Raw genomic sequence first — 21,782 nt, forward strand, 5'->3', positions numbered from 1 at the left:
AACACAATCAAAAAACTGTATGTTTTTGCAAATAAAATCTTCATATACTTTTAGTTATAAAGAATATACATTTAATTTCATGTAAAATCTTATTTGTAATATCAGTTTTTCATACTGTACTGTGATGCTTAGATTTACATGAATTATTTTACACAATTGATTTTAGTTTTGTTAGATAATTTAATGTGACTATTTTTTTAACATTTTAATCAGAATTTGATTTATTTACAGTATATACGGTAGTTCCAATATTGGTCATCACTAATAATTTAATAACATTATAAAATCTAAAAAATGCCATCCATTTTTCATTCTGTACATTTTGTCTTGATGCCTAAATTCACTTGTAGCGTTTTAAATAATTATAGTTTTTTAGTCTTATTTTAAATGTTTTATTGTTTAAGTTTTAAGTAAAAATGTAGGATAAAATTTCAGAGTTTATTGGTTATCAGAAATCTTTCAGATACCTTTAAAATTATCATTTCAATAACACTGTTATATAATCTTTAGTAAACCTCAAAATAATTGTCCAGCTTTCATATTGTACAGTATAATATTGTTATGCCTAAATTTACTGGACTTTTTTTTTTTTGCATTGTTTTTAATGTTTTGTTAAAGTTTCATTATTTTAGGTTTCTTTTTTTAATGCTTTGTTTTTCTTATATATTTTTTTGTAGAATATTCGAAATGTACTGCTTATCAGCCATAACTTTTGGATAGATTTTTTAAAATGACTAATAATTTAAAAACACTGTTAAAATGTCATCTTATTATAGACATATCATTATAGTCAAATGTCATCTTATATCAGTTTTTTTTTTCATACTGTGATGCCTAAATTCATGGTTTAAAATTAATTCTAGTTTTTAGTGTTATTTTTAAACAACACTGTACGTTTACTTTAATCTTTCATGTGTTATTTTTCAAAATATACATAAAAAGTATTTATAGTTCAGGATCTTCAAAATGAGTACCAGTTTTTCATACTGTATATTGAGTGCTGTGATGCCTAAATTAATTTTTTCTATTCAAAATCTTAATTTATTAATTCCCTGGGAACTGAACCACACAGTAACTTTTGCATTTCTGGCGAGCACCTTGCTCTAATAGTTCAGTTCCACACAAGGATGCTCATGTCCGTCTAATAAACTCCCAGCCATTTTGGAGATCCCTCTGATCAATGTCCCTGAAGGTCAGTGGTTTTATCTTTCTTCAAGAGCCAGGACAAATCTGACCGGCCTTCTTTCATTTGCGAGCGCACATCTAGTCAACAGCAGCGTTCGGAGCAAACCCTGTGGTGAGGTTTACTCAGGCTTCTGCCATGGATGTAATCAGATTGCATCCCTTTGTTTATCCCTCTCTCCGGGTCTCTGGTCTGCTCTGGACGCTTTTGCAGAGCCTCACAGATGTTTAGTTGCCACATTACCATTCGCAGCCTGTATCTCTGGCTTTATTTATGAATACCATTTGTCACTAACTCGCAGTTTATGAGGCAGCATTTCATTTTCATGCACGCTGCGCGATGCTAGAGTAATGGGGGTGAGAGAGAGGGAAGGAGCAACAGTGAAACAGTCCGCTGAACTCAATCATGCACTATGCTGTGATTAACCCCATACTGAGACTAAATTACAGCTTTGAGTCTTTGTGTTGCTCTTGCAAAAAAACGCCAATATGGCACTTGCTATAAAAAGGCGGCTTTTGTATAATTCCCACTGAAGGTCGTCACTGTGCAAAGGTCAGAGTTCGCCTTAGGATATGGTGTGACATTCGAGTTTATTACTAGGGTTTCAGAGATTGAGAAGTTATGGCCGCTCCCATTAACTGAGAACAGTAGCTTCTGGTGTGATATATTCATATTATGCTATTTTTACTCTTTTACATGAGTAAAAATGAGTTTGTGTGCATTTATAATTTATTTGAATGAAATGTGTGTACGTAAACGTAACTGATAATATCGGTCTGGTATATACAAACATTCATTATTAATCAACCGAAAATATCAGTTAAATTATGTAGGGCTGTCAAATGATTAATCACGATTAATCGCATCGGAAATAAAAGTTTGCTTGCATAATACATGTGATCCTGCACCACAAAACCAGTCGATTTTTTTTATTTGAGCATCTGAAAGCTGAATAAATAAGCTTTTTATTGTTGTATGGTTTGTAATGGTGGCAGAGATACGACTATTTTGAAAATCTGGAATCTGAGAGTAAGAAAAAAATTGAAAATATTGAGAAAATCGCCTTAAACGTTGGCTAAATGATAGACAGTTAGACAGCCTGTCCTCAAAGCATTTCACATGCACAAATACACAATGTACAGACAATGAATTGTAGTGCTCACAGTTTTCTTGAACGTCTACTTGAAGATGGCCATTTCTCTGTGCATTTGCTTGGATCAAGTCTCTCCAGAGAAGACCCCTCAGTGCTTCTGCAGACTTCTTCTGGGCAAACGATTACATAAAGGACTGTAGAAATGGTCAAAAGTGTACATATACCTTATAGTCAACATTGTATGGCTCTTTGGTGGACAAAGTATGCCACAAGCTGCTGTAAGGCTTGTTGAAATGTTTGTATTACACGTGTCCTCAGACTTCTCCAATCCCACTGAACATCATCTGTCTGGCATCCATCTCTGAGCCAAACAAAGCACACCGTTATTAATGATAAACATCTAATGATCAAATGGGGCATTGGAGTAACATCTTATCTTTGCAGTACTTATAAGAACCTGCTCACTGCCGTAATCTAGTAGAACGTCTTCATTTTCTGGTCATGGTTAACAATGTTGAAACAGTCAGTCAGTTGCAGTATATGCTGGACACTGGCTGTCTTTATATACCGAAGCGAGCATGAAGGGCCTCAACAGCAACAGAAATGATGCTTCCGCATGTGTTCATGCTTGCCTGATTAATCCATCAAGAAGATTGTATGTCTTTATTACAAAAAAAGAAAAGAAAAAAAGAACAAGGCCACCACTTCCAGATATGCTGCGGTAACCTTCATGGGAAATGGCCTTTACAGCCTCGTTCTTCTCCTGTATAAACAGAAACTGATGAAGCAGCTTACACAAACGGGTGTGCCGTGTTCTGTGCTATTCAGCAAGAACTGATCTGGATCATGTCGAGGGAGAAATGGCAGAAAAGAAGGCTGCGTTATTCATAGCACGTGTGGTGAAGAGAAAAAGCAACCCAAGGTTATGATAAATATTACATATTTGTTTATTTTTTTAATGCGTTTTGTTTTATTTTGTATTTATTTATATACGTTTTGTGGTTGTATTTATTTTTCATTTTGTTTAGTTTCATGTTTTTGTTTTTTGCTTATTTATATATGCTTTGTTTTTGTATTTTTTGTTTCGTTTTGAACCCCGGACTCTTTACGATTATTCGTTTGCCGTCAGGCTTTATTCTGCTCACCCTTTAACAGATTCTCATGCGCGGTGTGAACAGGTGGAGGGAGGTGGAAACCTGTCCTTCCCTCTCTCGCATTAGTTGACAAATGATGCCTTTAATTAGCCCCGACACACGCTGTTAATTGAATGCACCTTATTACATCTCAGCCTGTCAGAGACGTTTCCACAGTCACCGTCTGATGTTGCCACTGCGTGAAATCCACCGATCTGTTCACTCACAACTTGACGGGGAAGTCAACAGCGTAATATTCTGCTCATTTAGCTGCTTTATGACAGGCTTGTGTGGAGAAACTACACTTCCCATGATGCTGTGTGGCAGAAAACTCATCCTGTAGTCAGTTCGGTCCAGATTAGATGCTTTTAAGTGGAGTTTCAGCGCTGTTTTGCATCTCTAGAGTATGTGCATGTACTCCATCATGTGACTGGAACGCTGTCTGTATATGACTTGTTAATTCGATTTGCTGTTCGGCTTTGAAGAGCGCGCTGTGCTGAGTAAGACACTTTCCCGCGCTTCTCAATCCGTCTCAGCTCTGTAAACACTTCACACAAGGTTATTCCTTTACTCAAGGACCCTTCTCAGAGTCTTCTTAACAAAATACACACAGTGCTCTCTCCTCCACTGTCCTCAGTCAAGCTCTACCTTCAAGTTTGTGCTGGAGCTGCAGCGAGCATTGATTGAGATCAAAGGGTGTAGAGAAAGTGACCATCCTACGATTAGTAATTGAGCTTTTCCAGTCCAGGCTACATGTATGACAGGACCTCATCTGTATCTCATCTGTTCAAATCACTGATAGGATCACCATCTATCGTGGCGGATCATATCTGTCTGTCTATCAAATGTCTAAAAAAAAACTGAATGTTACGGTGAGCTACACTGAAATATATTTGGTGTAGAAATGATGTTCGATGTTAATTTCAAGCAAGTAGCATTACATTTAACATAAAATTTTATAATGGAAAGAGTGGATTAGTAGTTACACGGAAAACACACTCCATTAAAAACAAAAATAATAGAATTATAAAATATCAGTTTCTATGACTAATAATTTTCTAATAATAATAAATAATTATTTCTATAAAACTGTAGTTTTTGTTTACTAAGAAAAGTAAATAAAGCAAAATAATAATGTAATTATTGTTATTATGATTATTATTATAAAATATCAAATTCTTTGACTAATAATGGTCTAATTATAATAAAGAATTTTATTTAAAAAAATGAATGTAAATATTAAATTCATATTATTATTATTATTATTATTATTATTATTATTGTTATTATAGAAAAATAATTAAGATTCCATTTTTTAATAAACTACAATATATAAAATGTTATAATGCAATAATTATATTGATGAAAAATATAATAATAATAATAATAATGAATTGTAATACAAAATATTTTATTATAATATTGTTTATTTTGATTTATCTTAAATTTGATTTAAGTCTAGCTAATTAAATATTAACATTAATTGAATTCATATTAACAAATGTATTTATACAATAATAATGAATAATAAAATGGAAATCAAATATTTTAAAAAGTATCATACAAAATATTGTATTATTATTATGATTATAAATTATTTTAATAAGTAATGATAATAATAAAAATAACACACTTGAAAGAAAGAAAGCGAGAGAGAACAAAGGAAATAGCAAAAGAAAGAAATGTCCGATTTGAACTCTTGACTTGATCCACAGGACTCCGCCCAGGAAGCCGTCATCACCAGAGACATCCATCGCACCTTCCCTGCTCACCACTACTTCAGAGACTCTGGCGGCGATGGCCAAGACTCTCTCTACAAGATCTGCAAGGTGAGGTTGCAGCTGCTCATCCTGCAGGCGTGACTCACTCCTGCCGTCTGGTAACCAGCATCACCACACCGCTGCAACATCTCTATCCGCTGACCTCTTGTTCTGCCGTAATACCATCGGCCTTGATAGATATCCAGCCACATGTGCTGTACTCGCCTCCCTGCGGCTGTGAAAATAACTTGTGCACTCTGCTAATTAAACATAGTTACGCGTCATAGCTTCGTTATTATATTTAGAAACAAAGCTAGAGTAATAGATTACGCAGTTATCCAGGAGGCAATTATCCAGTTAAGCACACATCTATCTCTCTATAATTAAACAGATGGTTCTGGCTGTAAAGTCTGAATGAATGAGGCACATAAAACAAAGCCGTTTTAAACCATGCACACCTTTGACCAGAAATCAGTTGAATTCAGGATTAGTGCATCGTTATGTCATAAAGAAGTTATATTGCTTAGCACAGTAATGCATTTCGATGATTGTATGATATAATAAAATGTAATAATTATATAAAATACATTTTATAAAAATCGTTTTTTCTGATTTTATAATGATATATTACGTTTCATATCATGGAAAAACAGGATCAGTGGATTAGAGAAGTGGTGCGGTGTTTTCTGTTTTCTGCTAAATCTCCTTTGTGAGGAGTCTTAAGAGGTTTTCCATCAGCTGATTGGCAGCGGCAGATTAAAAGACCTCGAAATTGTGCAAAAGACCTTCAATCCAGTTAATCCTGGAGACCAAATCCTTCAGCTCAGAGGGACATACGTTGCCATGAGCATTTATCAGTGTTTCCAGCCATTTATGATGAAGCAGTATTATAACTGCTCGGGATTTAAAGACAACATCACGTGCGAAGTTAAATCGTGTTTATTCATTTGAAAATAATTAGTGCTAACTACTGTAGGGCAATACAATATCTAACAAGCTAATAATAATTGTTCTCTGTAATATAACATTTTTCTCTGTTAATACTTTTTTAAGATATTCTACTTTTATTATTTTACTGAGAAATATCATTACATTATGGTGAATAAAATATGTATTCTTTTGTCCGTGATTTTGGTGCACAATATCTAAACGTATGTTTTTCCACAGGCTTACTCTGTGTATGATGAGGAGATTGGCTATTGCCCAGGCCAATCATTTTTGGCAGCCGTGTTACTTTTACATGTGAGTATTATGAGTAGTGTTAAAAGTATTAAGTGCACCATGCGTCCATACATGTTAGAGACCTGAATGTTACCTCAAATCATGTAGCTAGTTGCGGAGAGGTAAATAATAATTATTATTATTTTTGTGTGCTATCTTTCGTTTTTTGTTTTTTTTTTGGTGTGTGTGTGTTTTGTTGGTTTTTTGTTGTATTTTGTGTAGTTTTGTGCATGTGGTATCTTTTGTTTTGTTTTTTGCATTTTTGTTTTTGTGTGTGTGTTTTCTGTTGTTTTTTGTTGTATTTTGTTTAGTTTTGTGTCTTGTGGTATCTTTTGTTTTTGTTGTATTTTGTGTTTTTTTGTGTGTCTTGTGTTTTTTGTTGTTTTTTGTTGTATTTTGTTTAGTTTTGTGCTTGTTTTTGTGGTATCTTTAGTTTTTTTGATGTATTTTGTATTGTTTTATTTTGTTATTTTTGTCTTGAATTTTGTTTTATTTCATTTTTTTTGTTGAATTTTGTGTCTGCGTGTCTGTTTGCTTTTTGTTTTTGTTGTATTTTGTAGTTGTTTTATTTATTTTTTTTGTCCTGTGTTGTTTTTGTTGTTTAATAGTTTTATTATTTTATTTGAGAATGGTTTTATTAATTTATTATCCATTTCATTTAACATATTTAATATATATATCTAAATGTATTTTTGAGGCACTAACCCAAAAAATGCTAAATTGTACGAATACCGGCTTTCACGTTTTGAAATGTGAATTTATACCAGAACAGAAGTGCACGTTACTTTCTATTCACAGGCATTACATAAACTTCTTTTTAGGTCAGTTTTATCTTAACTGCTGTGCTGGTAAATCAGCATTTTTTTTTTTTTAAGAGAGCTTGCTATAAGCACTAATAAAAGTGTGGATAGAAATGTACCTCATTGTGCCTTATCTTTGAGTTTTTGAGGCTTGTTATTGAGCTAACAGTAGGTGACGCGAAACACAAAGTGAGAGAAAGACATTGATGAAACGGTTAATTCCATATTTAATTAAAGCCAGGGCTGAATTAGATGCCGTTTTTTGTTTTTTTGGCACCGCCCCGTATGGGGTTTGATATTAGAGCGTGTTTGGGGATTTCTACAATGTAGTGAAATTTAGTAAAGTACAGTTTATAATGTAGTAAAGTGTCTTTCTCGTGGCCTTGCCCAGGATGCTCAGGAGCTGTCAGGGATATTAATGACGGAGCCCGTCTACCTGCAGGAGCCCATTGAGCTCGGGACACACACGCTGTCTGTGTGATTTAATACCCAGCTCTCTGTCTGTCTCGCTCTCCGTCTCAGAAACACAAACAAACTCTGATAGCATCACTGTAGACTGCCACAGACAAGCAGACGGACAGTTGGCACGTCTAAACATCATGGGCTGCTTGTGTTTTATTTACACAGAAAGCATTAGCATCTGAAATATCGTGGTGATGATGTGCCTCGCTTTTTTTTTTTCTCTAGATGCCCGAGGAGCAAGCTTTCTGCGTTCTGGTGAAGATCATGTACAAATATGGTCTCCGGGATCTCTACAGAAACAACTTTGAAGATCTTCACTGCAAGTTCTACCAGCTGGAGCGTCTGCTGCAGGTTTGGCCTTCGGGGGATAGTTCACCAAAAAGGGAAATTTTGCTGAAAACGTGCTCGCCCTCAGTGCCATCCGAGATGTAGATGAGCTGGTTTCATCATCGAAACAGCTTTGGGGAAATGTAGTATTACTTGCTCAAAACATAAATCCTCTGCAGTGAATGGGTGCCGTCAGAATGAGAGTCAAAACAGCTGATAAAAACATCACAATAATCCACACGACTACAGTCCATCACTTAATATCTTGTGAAGCCACAGTTGAAATAAGTGTTAAGTGCATCATCCGGATATTTAAAGTGCACTTTTTCTTTTCTGAATTTTTGTACTATTTAAGTGTGCGATGTGGGACGCGCCTGCAGACTTGTACACCCCTTGTCAGGCTGTACTGTATCTCCAGTCTAAGCGGTGGCCCTCTTGTAAGCTATTAGACCTAATGCGCTGGAAAATGGGTTTTAATTTTGTACTCAAATGCAATTAGGCCTGACGTAGCCCTCTTTCAGCGCTAAACCCAACCCGGTTAGTATCGACTAGCTCTGCTACTACAAGAGTGTTAGCATCGATCAGGAAAAAAGAAGAATCCCGTCTCTTCCTCCTCGCTCCTCGTTTACTTTGCATGTGTTAACCTAACACTCCCACCTCTCCAATCTAACAATGCGATCTACTGCAGAAAAATATTCTCTCTTCAGCTCCGGGGGCCTTTTGAGATGCTAATTTAAGACGTGCCTTTGTAGATATCACTTACCTCTTGATTTATTCTCTGCTCTGTAAAGCAAGCGTCACTGTTGCTATTTCTCAAACTGCGCTGGTTTTGTTCAAGAATGGTGATGTGTTATTTTATATTTAGTGTACTTTTATGTATTTTTTAAGTTATTTTTGGTTTCAAACGTGATTTCTGTGATGTCCAAATTATTTTATTAGATTAACAGTGATTAAGTGCATCTTAGGCAAGAAAAAATAATAATTCTGCTTCATCATTATTTCAATATTGTCTCAGGAAAGCACTGAGCATTTCTCTAATGATACTCCTCATAACCTCTGGTTTAAAAACACACCAATCAAACACGTTCTTATGAACACAGCAGCACAAGCTCAAGGGGGTCAAGGCGCACGTAAGTCTCTGAATTATTAGCTGTTTTTGTGTAATGTGCTTTAGAAATGCACTCTTGACCCCGTGCTGTAGTCCTGTAGTCTTGCGCTCTCAATAGAAATGCTAGTGGAAAGAAAAGGGTGAGTAGTCTGTTGTTCTCCAGTTTCTTCCCTTCCGTTTCTAAAAAACAAACAGCGTTTAACTTGTTATCTCAATGACCGTAACAGATAATAAAACACAAGTTATAATGCTTATTTCTCTTGCACTAACCGACTGTTTCTGCTCTTTCCAGGAGCAGTTGCCGGACCTGTGGGCTCACTTCCAGGACCTGAACCTGGAGGCCCATATGTACGCCTCCCAGTGGTTCTTAACACTGTTTACCGCCAAGTTCCCTCTCTGCATGGTCTTTCATATCACCGACCTGCTCCTGTGCGAGGTGATACATCTTCCTCCAATCACAAGATTGCAGTAACCGCAAGTCATTTAACCAATGAGTTGTCACTGTGGGTGAGACTAACTAAAGCGACATAAATAGAAACCCAGCGACTGACATTGGGTCGCTTTCACTAAATCTGTGTGTTTTTTCTTCTGTAGTATCAATAGTACACATTCAGACGTTCTGCTTTTTTGACACACTGCTTTTCACATACTATACTTTGGCAAGTATGCATGTTTAGACATGTGGCCGAATTGATTAAAACAAGGTTAAGATCAAATTTAAATATATTCGCACCTGTTTGTGAATCTTTTGGAGTTTCTGTGCTAGTACGCAACTTGTATGCTTATAAATGTTTTGCGATTTACTTGACATTTTCACATGTGGTTAGGACAAAATGTTTTGCATTTTGTTTAGAGACATACGTGCAACCTATCGTAATTTAAAGGACTTTGCACACTGTCCAAAATGTATGCACGTTAAAAAAATAAGTTGTACAATAAGTTGTAATTCATTAACACAAGTTAGCATTTAGTAGTTCATGTTAATTATATAAACATAATATACTTTGTATTGTTCATTTGTTCATAATAAAATAATATTATTCTGTTATTAAAAATATAATGTAATAGTATATGAATGCTGTTTGTTAGTTATGATAATTAATGCTAAACTCTTAAATAAATACAATCAGGTAAATGAATAAAATCCATAACAAGTCATGGAAAATTATCTAATAAAAATTATTATATTGGCTAGAAATGACTCTTTGTGAGAGCAATCACTTAAAAAAAATTATATATATATTAAATGTATAAAATCCGTAAAATGTTGTGGAAATGCTTAAAATGCTGGGTTTTTTGTGAGTTATTAATATTATGCATACTCGCAATTATTATATTATCTACACAGCTTGAAATGTAAAAAATGTAATCATGTAGAAATTTAGACCTTGAATAATAATAATAGATGTAAAAGTATTGCATATTGATACTTAATGTTAGACCATGAAGTTGATAAAAACAGATTAATTAATAAAATCTGTAAAAGGTAATAAAAAATGTATAGGGGTGCTATGATCAGGATTTTTGAGGCCGATCACAGAAAGCAGTATCTACCGATACGATCACCGATACCGATCTTTTTAAAGCCTTCGTTTTATCATGTAGAATTATTTATAGTGATGATCCAATCAAGATTTCTAGACATTTATTCAGTGCCTGAATTTAGTTGTTGAAAATTAATAGTCTTGTGAGATGTTTTTTTTTTCTCAATTGAGGGATGGAGGAGGCCATTAAAAAAAAAAAAAAATATATATATATATATATATATATATATATATATATACACAAGCAATCCAGCGGTTCATAAAGAACTTTAATTATGAACTTTAAAATCATTGCCTTGTTTATCTAAAAGTGCTCTTTTCCTTTAAACCTAGTCAAAAATCCATAGCCTATGTGTTGGCTGTGAAACACAGTAAACTATAATTATATGCATTAATAGTGTAACTACTACATTTTGTGTCAATGCATGTTCATATTTACCACAAACAGCACAGCAAAAATAGACTTGTGATCATTGAATGGTTTAAACACTGGCAAGAACTAAAAAGAAAAAAATGCAATTTAAAAACTTTCGTGACGATGTGACACTGCCTCGATAGTGCAGGTGACTATTCCTGTGTCGACTCTGCAGTGTGCAGCTCGCTTATAGAGCAGACGCGATGTGACTTGAGGCCGTTTGCATTTTGAGAGAGAAAGATGGCACGCTGTGATTCATTCACCGTTTGTGAAATTATGTCTAACAGAAACTTCTTCAAATCACTTTATCAGTTACTTAATGAAATAATATGAATTGTACCTCACCTAAAACACTATAATGATATCACCTGCACCAGACTGAGACGGTGCGCTGCATGTCGAGCCAAACCTCTGATCGGTTTTATGAGATCAAGCTTTTTAGACACCGCCGATCAATCATCCCAAAGCCATTATCGGCCGATTGAGATCCGTAGCCGATCAATCGGAGCACCCCTAGAAATTCATGCTCAAGTTTTTCACTGGCTAGAAATTGGTCTTTAGTGAGTGCAGTCTCTTCAGTAAAAAATGTAAGTATTGCATTTTTTAAGCTCTTGGTAACCCTAAAGATAAACTTAACGGATTGCATATTAATTTGTTTTTTTGTTTCTTTTCTGGCTAAATAAATATTGTAGTAGTTGGGTTTCCAGCAGCACACAAAACTGACGGAAAGTTCAGTTGTTGCTAAACTTCTTGAACTCTGTTAGATTTCCCAAAGCAAGCGTCTTTGATTTCTTAGAAATAGGCTTTGTGTCTTTCCAAAAGAAACGCTTCGACCTTTCTGCTCCTCGGAGAGCTTTTCCTTTTATTTTTTTCTCACCACTTTTCTCCCCTTTTCCTTTCATTCAGCGTCTGTGGTAGCCCGAGGCAAGACAATTAAAAGTTTCCTCAGCCTGTCTCAGTCAATGAATCGCATGATGAGAATCTGTTAGATGCTCTCTCTCTCTCTCTCCTTATCCATCTATCAGTTCATCTCTAATTCATTTAGTGTTCTGCCATCTTTTAGGCTCTCACTCTCTGTTAAGTAACTCTCTGTGATCGTAGTCTTTCTTTTTCATGCATCTCTCCCTAAATCATATTGCATTTCAATTAATTTTTATTCCGTTTTTTCCCCCCAAAATATATACTGTTCTAAAGAAGCTTTAAAAACGTGCCATTCAATGTTATTGTGCACAAAACCAGAAGCGCTTTCTTGCTTTGGCAAGCTCTAATCTGATTGGCCTCTTTCAAACTACTTCCAGGACTAAGGACACACAGGATTTGTTATCAGTCTGTCTGGTTCACAAGGGAAGTGCTATTGAGGATTAAATAATAACTGAGCTTGCACATTTTTTAAAGGTTACTAGCAAAATATCTTGAAAAAAAAGTTGATTCAATTTTAACTAATAAATAAGATTTATGTAAGTAGTTCTAATTAATAAGTCTACATATTTTAAGTTAATTGCCATGCCATTTTTTTTATAAATTTGTTTTACATTAAGTGTATAAAGAAAATATATATAAAAACTTAATGATTCAATTTAAACTTAGGTTAAGTGTATATTAAACTGTATATACATTAGAGTATTATTTATGATATGTATCTCATATATAGAAACTTATACATAAAACTTAGATTTACTCTACTTCTAGAAAAAAATTATAAAACTGCAAATAAATAAAAATATATATATATATATATATATACCGTATTTTTCGGACTATAAGTCGCATCAGTCCAAAAATACATCATGATGAGGAAAAAAAATAAGTCGCACTGGACTATAAGTCGCATTTATTTAGAACCAAGAGAAAACATTACCGTCTACAGCCGCCAGAGGGCGCTCTATGTCTTCAGTGTAGACGCCCTCTAGCAGCTGGAGACGGTAATGTTTTCTCTTGGTTCATGTCTCTTAGTTAATTTCTCTTGGTTCACGTCAAATTAATTTTGATAAGTAAGTCGCACCTGACTATAAGTCACAGGACCAGCCAAACTATAAAAAAAGTGCGACTTATAGTCCGGAAAATACGGTATATGTATATAACATCTAATATAGATTAATTATATTATATTAATAATATAATATTAATATTCATTTATTTTTAAGTTTTTTTCAGTTCTTTTGAATTTTGCACTCAAAGAATGAGTAATCACCATTTTCACAAAAATATTCTAGGAAAATTAGTTTTCAACACTGATGATGATAATAATAATAATAATAATAATAATAAATATTCCTTGAGGAGCAAATCAGCATTTTAGAATGACTTCTGAAGAATCGTGCGACACTAAAGATGCTGAAAATTCCGCTTTGTATCCGAAGAACGAGTTACATCTTAAAATATATAAAAATAAAAACCAATTATTTTCAATTGTGATATTTCAAAATAGAACAGATTTATTGTATGAAAGAGACTAAATAAATAAAATCTCACCGACCCCAAACTATTCTCGATAGTTATCCTGTAATTAATCACTGCATCTTTTAAACTCTCGATGACAATTCTTCAAGCTAATGAATAACGAATTACTCAGGTTGTTGTAAATGGCTTTGCCTTGTTGCTGATCGTTGTTCTAGTATAAATTCTAGCAAGAATCAGAATTCGTATTTCTTGCATAACCTTCAGCTCCCAAGCCAAAGAGTAAAGTCTCATCCCTCCCTCAACAAACACAGACACACAATTACCCCCCCTGCAATCTCCCTTTAGCCCCCTAGCGCCATCTAGAGCCTGTCGGGGAGAGATAGTCTCTGCCGTCTGTTATTAATAGAGACCGTGGGATATTTTTAGCTCGGTGTTGCCATGTGAACGAGTTGTCGAAGCCATGCTGGAGACGGGTGTTTCCATGCGGAGCTGACTTCAGCATTGCTTCTCCGCTCGCTACTGCGACGCCACCTGCTCCCCTCTGACACACACACACACACACACACTCCGTCCTTCACATCCACCTGCCTGTCAGTCCACCTGAGCGTGTGCCGGCGAGATTGCTTGCCTCTTCCTTCAGCTCCTGTCACTCCCACACATTGGAGCTCTTTGTATGACTCGAGCTATTTTAGGAAATGCAAATGCGCTCGACATCGTACTTCCCTTTGCTAGGACAGCACTGTGGCTCCTCCAAACCATTTCAGTCGTATAGTCTTCCTTACAATAAAGCGCCTTTGTATGTGGCCGTTTGATGTTCATAGAGATGATTGTGTGTGTAATTGATGTGTATTTTGTGGGTTGTGTTCACAGGGGTTGAACATCATCTTCAATGTGGCGCTGGCTCTCCTGAAGGTACTGCACCTCACCGTGCTCACATTTCCTTGGTTTAAATAGTTCAGAAAAGCCCGGGAAATTCACATGATGGAGGTGGTTTATATGGAGGAAAATAAATGAGGAGATTAATCAAATCGGTGAGAAGTCATAGAAATATATATGTAGTTGTGCTCAGAAATTAGAAATTGGTCTTTGTGAGTGAAATCTCTTATAAAATTATTGTTTTTTAAATCCCTTTCATATTTATGAAATATTAGGAAAACTCAATTCAGTATAAATTAATTAAAACTATAAAAAGTTGTGGAGTTATTTCTAGTCATGCTCAGGTTTAAACTATTAGCTACAATCTGTTATTTTAGTATAATTATAGTATTAATTATCAATTGGCTTTCATTTTTATATTTTTTAGTTTATATTTTAATTTGTTTTAATTTACTAATTTACTTTTGCTTTCATCACAGTGACATGGTTTTATCATATCACATAGTTTTTAGGCATTTTAGTACTTCAGATTAAACTTATTTCAGTTAGTTGCCAAAAGTTTAATTTTCATTCAGGTTTTTTAAGTAAAATAATATTTTGATTTCAGCTTTATTTCAGTTATAGAAAACAATTCTCAAAACTTATATTTACCAATAACAACACCATTTCTTTGAGTGCAACATTTTATTTTATTATTTTATTTTACTTTTACATTTTCTCATTTTATTTTATTAATTTTCTTTAATGCTTTTAATCATTTTAGCACTTCAGCATAAATGTATTTAAGTTAGTCGCCAAAGCAATATTTTTCATTTTCATTTAAGTTTTTGATCTAAAATAACATTTTATTTTATTTCTGCTCTCATAATAATGTACCAATAACAACACCATTAATCGAGTGCCGTTTTAATTTTAATGAATTGTTCTTTATTTAATTGTATTTATTTTATTAGTTTAGTTTTTTTTATTGCTTTTAGTCATTTTAGCTCTTCAGCTTAATTTCAGTTAGTTGCCAAAGCAGTATTTCTCATTTTAAGAGTGCAGCATTTCTTTGAGAGCAGTATTTAATTTGTTGTTTTGTGTTTTTTTTTTTTTTTTTATTCATTCATTTATTTTAAGTCCTTATCCTAACCATAAAAAGTCAGGGATATTCATTTGCTAAAATGTGTGACAATCCTGGCACATGATTTATTGATTTTTAGTTTAAAATACATACACTCAAAAATATAGAGTGTGTCTCCCTCTGCTGGTAAGAAGAGAAGAGAATATTGCCTTAATTTAATTATTTATTTTTTTTGGTTTTATTTTCTGAGTTTACAGAATATTTGTGTGCAGCTGTTTTTTTCTTTCTGGTTTTGCTATGAGCAATATTAATCAAGAAACTGAAACACTTCATATATTGTACTATAGTATTATACAATCTCATATACAACAATGCTAAAAATGTAAAAAAAAAAAAAAAAAATGCTGGACTCTCAATTTTAATGAAGCTTTTCAAATATGAAATGCACATTTCATTTAAAAAATAAACCCCGAAACAGGATACCATTTAAAAAAAAAAATACAAATAACCACACATGAAATGCAGCGTAAACAGGAAATAACCTCAATTTATCACTTTTCCTGCAAGCAAATGGCATTTTTCTTTTCATAAGATGCATTGGCTCGTTATGCCACATAATAAGGAAGTTGATCCGAGCCGTATGGCTGCTGTCGTAGTGATGTATGCGTGCATTTGGGTTTGTTGTTGTGGTGTTATTGATCATCAGTGACACGATAGATGACACAGTGTGCAGCTGTGGGTCATTAGCCCAGTAATGCCACTAGAGCTCTATTGATACAGCACTATTCATGGTGGATTTAAACTATAGTACAGCGCTTCTCAGAGGGTTGCAAGCAAAGCCCAGAAGTGCTACTTTTCAGAACAAAATTCACCTATAAATAGCAAATATTTGAAAGTTTCGAATAAAGTGTTTATTCAGCTTCCATTGCGGTTTAAAGGGCAGTTTGTCATTATCGCTTGGCCTGTTCTGTCTGCTGCGAAGCTTTCCAACAGCGTTCTCAGCACTAATACATTAGCTTCATCCACAAAGCCACACCTTTGTGTAAGCTGCAATGGCAGAATGACAAATGGAGCTAAAGCTCGAGCGGACTGCGCTGGCCTGAAAGTGTCTGAGCTAACCTATAGAGGAGATGCGGATATATCCACTGATTTAAAGTGGAGAAATAGACTCCACTTCCCTCTTCTGTAATTAAAGCAGATGTGAGAACCAGAATAATATTCTCTGGTTTCTTTTTAAAGCTCGGCAAACTCCAGGTGTTCATTGAAGATGTTATATATATGTTATATATATATATATATATATATATATATATATATATATATATAGACACATATTCAAATAAGAATTTTCAGGCACATTCAACATTTCTCACATTAACTTTGATAGAAAGGTATGTAATTAATTAGATTGAATAGCTGTCAGCTGTTAAATGTAAGTACACAATTAGATAATAGCTTTTTAAGTCAATCAGTTACCAAGCAATGCTTAATTTTGTTCAGTCGGTGGTGTGAAAGGGTCGCATTAGCAATGAAAGAAAAACACTAAAGCACAATATGGTCAGGTCAAAGTTTCTGAATAATTTTTAAATTTTGAATTTTACTCGTAGTATTTTTGGATATAATGTGTCACAGTTTAATTTATTCTAGCCTTACTTACATAAATGAACTATAGTGTCTTTCACCCACTAGTAAAAAAAATATCAAAAATCATATCTGGTGTCTGCATAATTTTTGGTTTGACACTATATATATATATATATATATATGTATGTATATGTATGCGTGTGTGTGTGTGTGTATATACATGTACACATATACAGTATATATGCATATATACAATAAATAAATTATATATACAAAAGATTTCTATTAAAAGAACAAAAATATTTAGTGTTATAAAGCTATACATATTCTTATATTCTCTGTCATTAAAATGTCTTATAATTGATTATGCACACACACACACACACACACACACACACACATATATATATATAAAATGCATAATTAATATCAAAACATGATTAAAAATATTCTGTGTCATAAGTATTAATTCTGAAAAAGATTATTATATAAAATAAATTTAATATAAAATATAAAGTATAACAAAATAATATATCTACACATTTAGTCTTTATTGCATCTGAATTTTGTAGTTCACATTTTTCTCAGTTGCAGTTCTGATTATATTTTCATTACTATTATCCAATATACATATTTTTTTGACTTTGAGGTAATTTTCATATAAATAATATTCTATTACTATTTTCTAGCTATTTTAATGTTCTGCAGTTTTTCCGCCATGTTTAAATGGAAACGGAAGAAACCAGTGAAATCAGGTCGACAGTAGCTGACGTGACTGTACATGTGAGGAAGCAATAGATGTGCATTAATAGAGAGAGAGAGAGAGTGTGTGTGTATGTGTGAGAGAGAGAGAGAGAGAGAGAGAGAAAGAGAGGAGCTAGAGGGGGTTGCCTTCCTCGCTCCGATTGGCTAACCATTACGACATTCTCCCCGAAGGCTCCCAAACCCCCTCCTCCTCTTCTCTCTCTCTCTCTCTCTCTCTGCCGCTCCACACCCCTCCATCTCACGCTCTGTTTCTCCACATGTCCCCGTCTGTTCCCTCAGCGAGCTTCCAGCAGCGATTAGCATTTAGCATGAGTTGCATTGGAGCCTCGGCCATGTCCACTGTCCATTCGCCCATGGTCTCCCGTTCCCTCGCGACGCCCCTCCTATCTTCCTCTCCTCCTCTCGTTCCGCCACTCCGCCGCCTTTTCTAGCATCGACAGCATCTCTGTGAGCATCTCTCCCTCCCCATCTTCCTCTCACACGCTCGTCGACTTAGGAAGAGCAAATCAGTGAAGCCACTGTAGCTGGAGTAACGAAGGCCGGAGGACGAGGTCTTGCATCTCTCCTCCTTCATCCCACACTTAGCACCTTTGGGATACTTCTGGACCTCGACAGGATGCCGAATCTGGCAGACTCTAGACCGCGCGAGAACGAGGACTTGGCTTGACTCCACAGACTTGGATCCACCTGACGACGGCTCAACTTTCGGGTCTGAGACGCTTTGAAGACTATCAAAACACGGAAGACGTGCTGTCCGTCTCAACAGCACCACGCGACTCTCTTCCTGCCTGTTGCCAGGCAACAGATTGCAAATTTGGGATTTCGGGAGGAGCCGGCCAATGATAAACTGAGATCGAAAGCCTATTTCCTTGAAGTATGTCAAGCCACTTTGGGTTTGCTTTGGCGTCTTTTAAACTAGGCGTGGTCTCTGATATTGTTTACATTGCGGACCCAATATGGATCAATGTGAGTGTGAATCTGCTTTCTGTTTTTTGACGCCGCATGCTCGCGCTTGTGGAATCATGAGCGAATGACAACGACAACCGAGACTGCTTTAGTGCTACCGAATCAACCGCCTGGACAAACTTTTCCAAGATTGGACGCCGTCTCAGGACGCCAACGTGGCTGACTCCAGGTCAGCCCCAGAGCCTCCGTGGGAGGACGATGCTGGGGACTCTGAAGGAGCCCAAGACGCTCTTTCACCTTTGACCCCAGAGAGAGACTTGCTTTCAGCGCCGCCATGGGCTCAGATACCACCCACCGTGCGGAGGCTGGAGGAAGGGGGCGCTGGAGAGGACAAGGGTGGGCTGGTCAATGACTGTACCGATAGAGTCATGGGGCTGCTGGGTATGGGTCACCGCCTGTTTGTGCCCCGGCTGCTGGCGGTGAGGGGACGCTGCTGCAAATAGAGGACGTCTTCATGTCTGTTTGTGTGTTGTGTGTTAGTATGTGGCTTTTATCACTTGCGTGGCCTTTTTAAAAGTATCAGTAAAATATATCTTTATTTTAATTACAATACTTTCAATTTATTTTTATTTTTTTAAATTGTTTGTATGTTTTTTTTATACATTAAGTTCACTTGCAGCATAAAAAATATTTTATTTTTAATTATATATTTATTTGTTTGTTTGTATATTTATTTTGTTTTATTGATAATGCCTTGATGCCTTACATTCAGTTGCAGCTGTTCTGTTCTGTTTATTTTTAAATTGTTGTATTTGTTTGTGTCTATTGTTAATATAACATAATGTTTTATTGATCTATTCAATTCTTTAATACCTTACGTTCACTTGCAGCGCATAAACTATTCTTTTGTCGTTTGCTTTTATATAATTATTTTTTATTTATTTTTTTGTAAAGGTTTGTATATATTTATTAAAATGCTTTGATTTTTTTTTTTTGTTTAAATTTTGTATGTTCAATTGCAGCCAACAAACTATTATTTTTATTTGAAATGCCTTTTGTTTTTGTTTTTCTCTGTTAGCAAAATGCTTTAATACCTTAAGTCCACCTGCATTATATAAACTATAATAAAAAAATTTTTTTGCATTTTATTTATTTGTTTGTTAAATTCTTTGAGTTCACCTGCAGCATATAAACTATTCTTTTTCAGTTACTTTTTATATTTTTATTTATCTGTAAACGTTTTTATATATTTATATATTAAAATGTTGATGTCTTCGGTTTATTATTATTATTCTTTTTGTTGATGTTGATGTTTTTATTTATTTTTTATGTTCAACTGCAGCAAACAAACTTTGTGTGTGTGAGTGTGTGTTTTTGATTTAGTTTTTTCTGTTAGCAAAGTGCAGATTAACTTTTGTCCATACTGCATGTCGGTTATATTGTCCATAAAATATAAGTAATATATAAGTAAATGTTAGCTTTTCGTAATCAGCCAGACTTTCGGTATTGGTACTTCCTTTGAAATGATATTGTACTATCAAATCTTACTCTTACTGTTGTTGTCTTTGGATATATGGATTTTAATATCTGATTTATGCTCAACCAATACAGCATCTGTAAAGGGTTGTGTGGCTTTGTCAGGTTCAAGGAAGACTAAATGCAATCATAAATGAGGAAAACAATCATCAAGCAAAGGTCCTCTTTAGGCAGGTCAAGGTTGATTTTACTGAAATGACCCTAAACCAGTTCTGTTTTTCTCTCTGCATGCAGACCTCTAAGGAAGACCTGCTTCAAGCTGACTTTGAGGGTGCGCTGAAATTTTTCCGGGTCCAGCTCCCAAAACGCTACAGGGCAGCGGAGAACGCTCGGCGCCTGATGGAGCAAGCCTGCAATATCAAGGTTAGAAACAACTCCAAACATCTGTCAAACAACAAAACACTGTGCATTTATTAATACATTTATTTAATTTTACTTCAGCTCTTATGTGATTACTTGAGTTCTTTCGATTTGAACAAACCCCCATAAATATTATAATTTGAATAATTTATCTACATTTTTGTATGTGCTTTGAACAGTGATTTTTCACATTGTGTGGCTTATAGTGATGAGGTGTGCTTTTAGTTGCCTGATCAGTTGGATTTATGCCTGGTGGATGATAAAATGGGTGGAAACCTATGTACTCGTGTTGAAGAAGTTCATAATGTAATCTCAGGTCACTTTGCATCCTCTGAGAATTGTGAAGGGCTACACCACAAAGCTAGCATGCAGGTATTCAGAGAATGCAGAGACCTTGTCTGTGATTCAATGCTCCCTTGATACAAGGTGGAGTTAAGACTCAAGGATACCCACAATTCTCTGCCTGAGACTCATTCCCCAGGACTTCTATAGGCTCTGACCCATTTTCTGCTGCGGTTATTGCTGCTTCCATGCCTTCATGCTTTCAAGAGTTTATTTTTGTTAGAGGCAGGGGTTGGTGTGCTGTTGAGTGTGCATGTTCAGGAAGGAAGGAGGAGATCGAGATGATACTGTCTTCATCTTCTCCTTCATACTTCTCTCTTTCCTTCTTGTTGTAAATGCAGTCTCACTGTCACTAACAGCAGGATTTCCTGTGCCCCACTCAGTCACTCACTGTTGTGCTTCAGTAATGCAGTCATTGTATAACGCACTGTCTAACTAGGGATGACAGTGTTGCTAAAGGGATGTTTTCTTGGATATGGCTAGTATGTACTTCTGTTCTCTGTGTCAGTGTATACTGGATACTGTGTGAATATATATACATATATACACATACATACACACACATATATATACATATACGTGTATTGATGTATGTGTATATATACACGTGTGTGTGTGGGTGTGTGTGTGTGAACATAAAAACAGACAATTATGACAATTAACCACATTTTTCACCCTAATTCTAATGACTATATTGTGAAACATTTAAACGACAATTAAATAAATCATACTAAAATAGGTAGAATGTTACAGTCTAGTATTAGTAATTATTTTACTTTTTTCTTTTTTTCTTTTTTCATTTTTGCCAACCACTGAATTTTTTATAATTTTCACAAGTTTAATGGCCCCAGAATACTTTTTGTATGAATATCTGAATATGCAATATGCCAAAACAAATAACAGA

The 21,782-nt window shown here is 35.0% G+C and overlaps 1 protein-coding gene across 2 annotated transcripts in view; it reads left to right on the forward strand.

The window, feature by feature from the left end:
- LOC127987345 (rab GTPase-activating protein 1-like) overlaps positions 1 to 21,782 on the forward strand; it is a 94,093-nt gene that overhangs the window by 58,927 nt on the left and 13,384 nt on the right. For both annotated transcript variants that reach the window (XM_052589637.1, XM_052589636.1), the window contains exons 14-19: positions 5,125 to 5,238; positions 6,337 to 6,411; positions 7,878 to 8,003; positions 9,380 to 9,523; positions 14,317 to 14,358; positions 20,411 to 20,539. In XM_052589637.1, the coding sequence (XP_052445597.1) occupies positions 5,125 to 5,238; positions 6,337 to 6,411; positions 7,878 to 8,003; positions 9,380 to 9,523; positions 14,317 to 14,358; positions 20,411 to 20,539 (630 nt within the window). The remainder of the gene's footprint in view (positions 1 to 5,124; positions 5,239 to 6,336; positions 6,412 to 7,877; positions 8,004 to 9,379; positions 9,524 to 14,316; positions 14,359 to 20,410; positions 20,540 to 21,782) is intronic.

Source organism: Carassius gibelio, chromosome B22, assembly GCF_023724105.1.
Source record: "Carassius gibelio isolate Cgi1373 ecotype wild population from Czech Republic chromosome B22, carGib1.2-hapl.c, whole genome shotgun sequence".
Lineage (NCBI taxonomy): Eukaryota > Metazoa > Chordata > Actinopteri > Cypriniformes > Cyprinidae > Carassius > Carassius gibelio.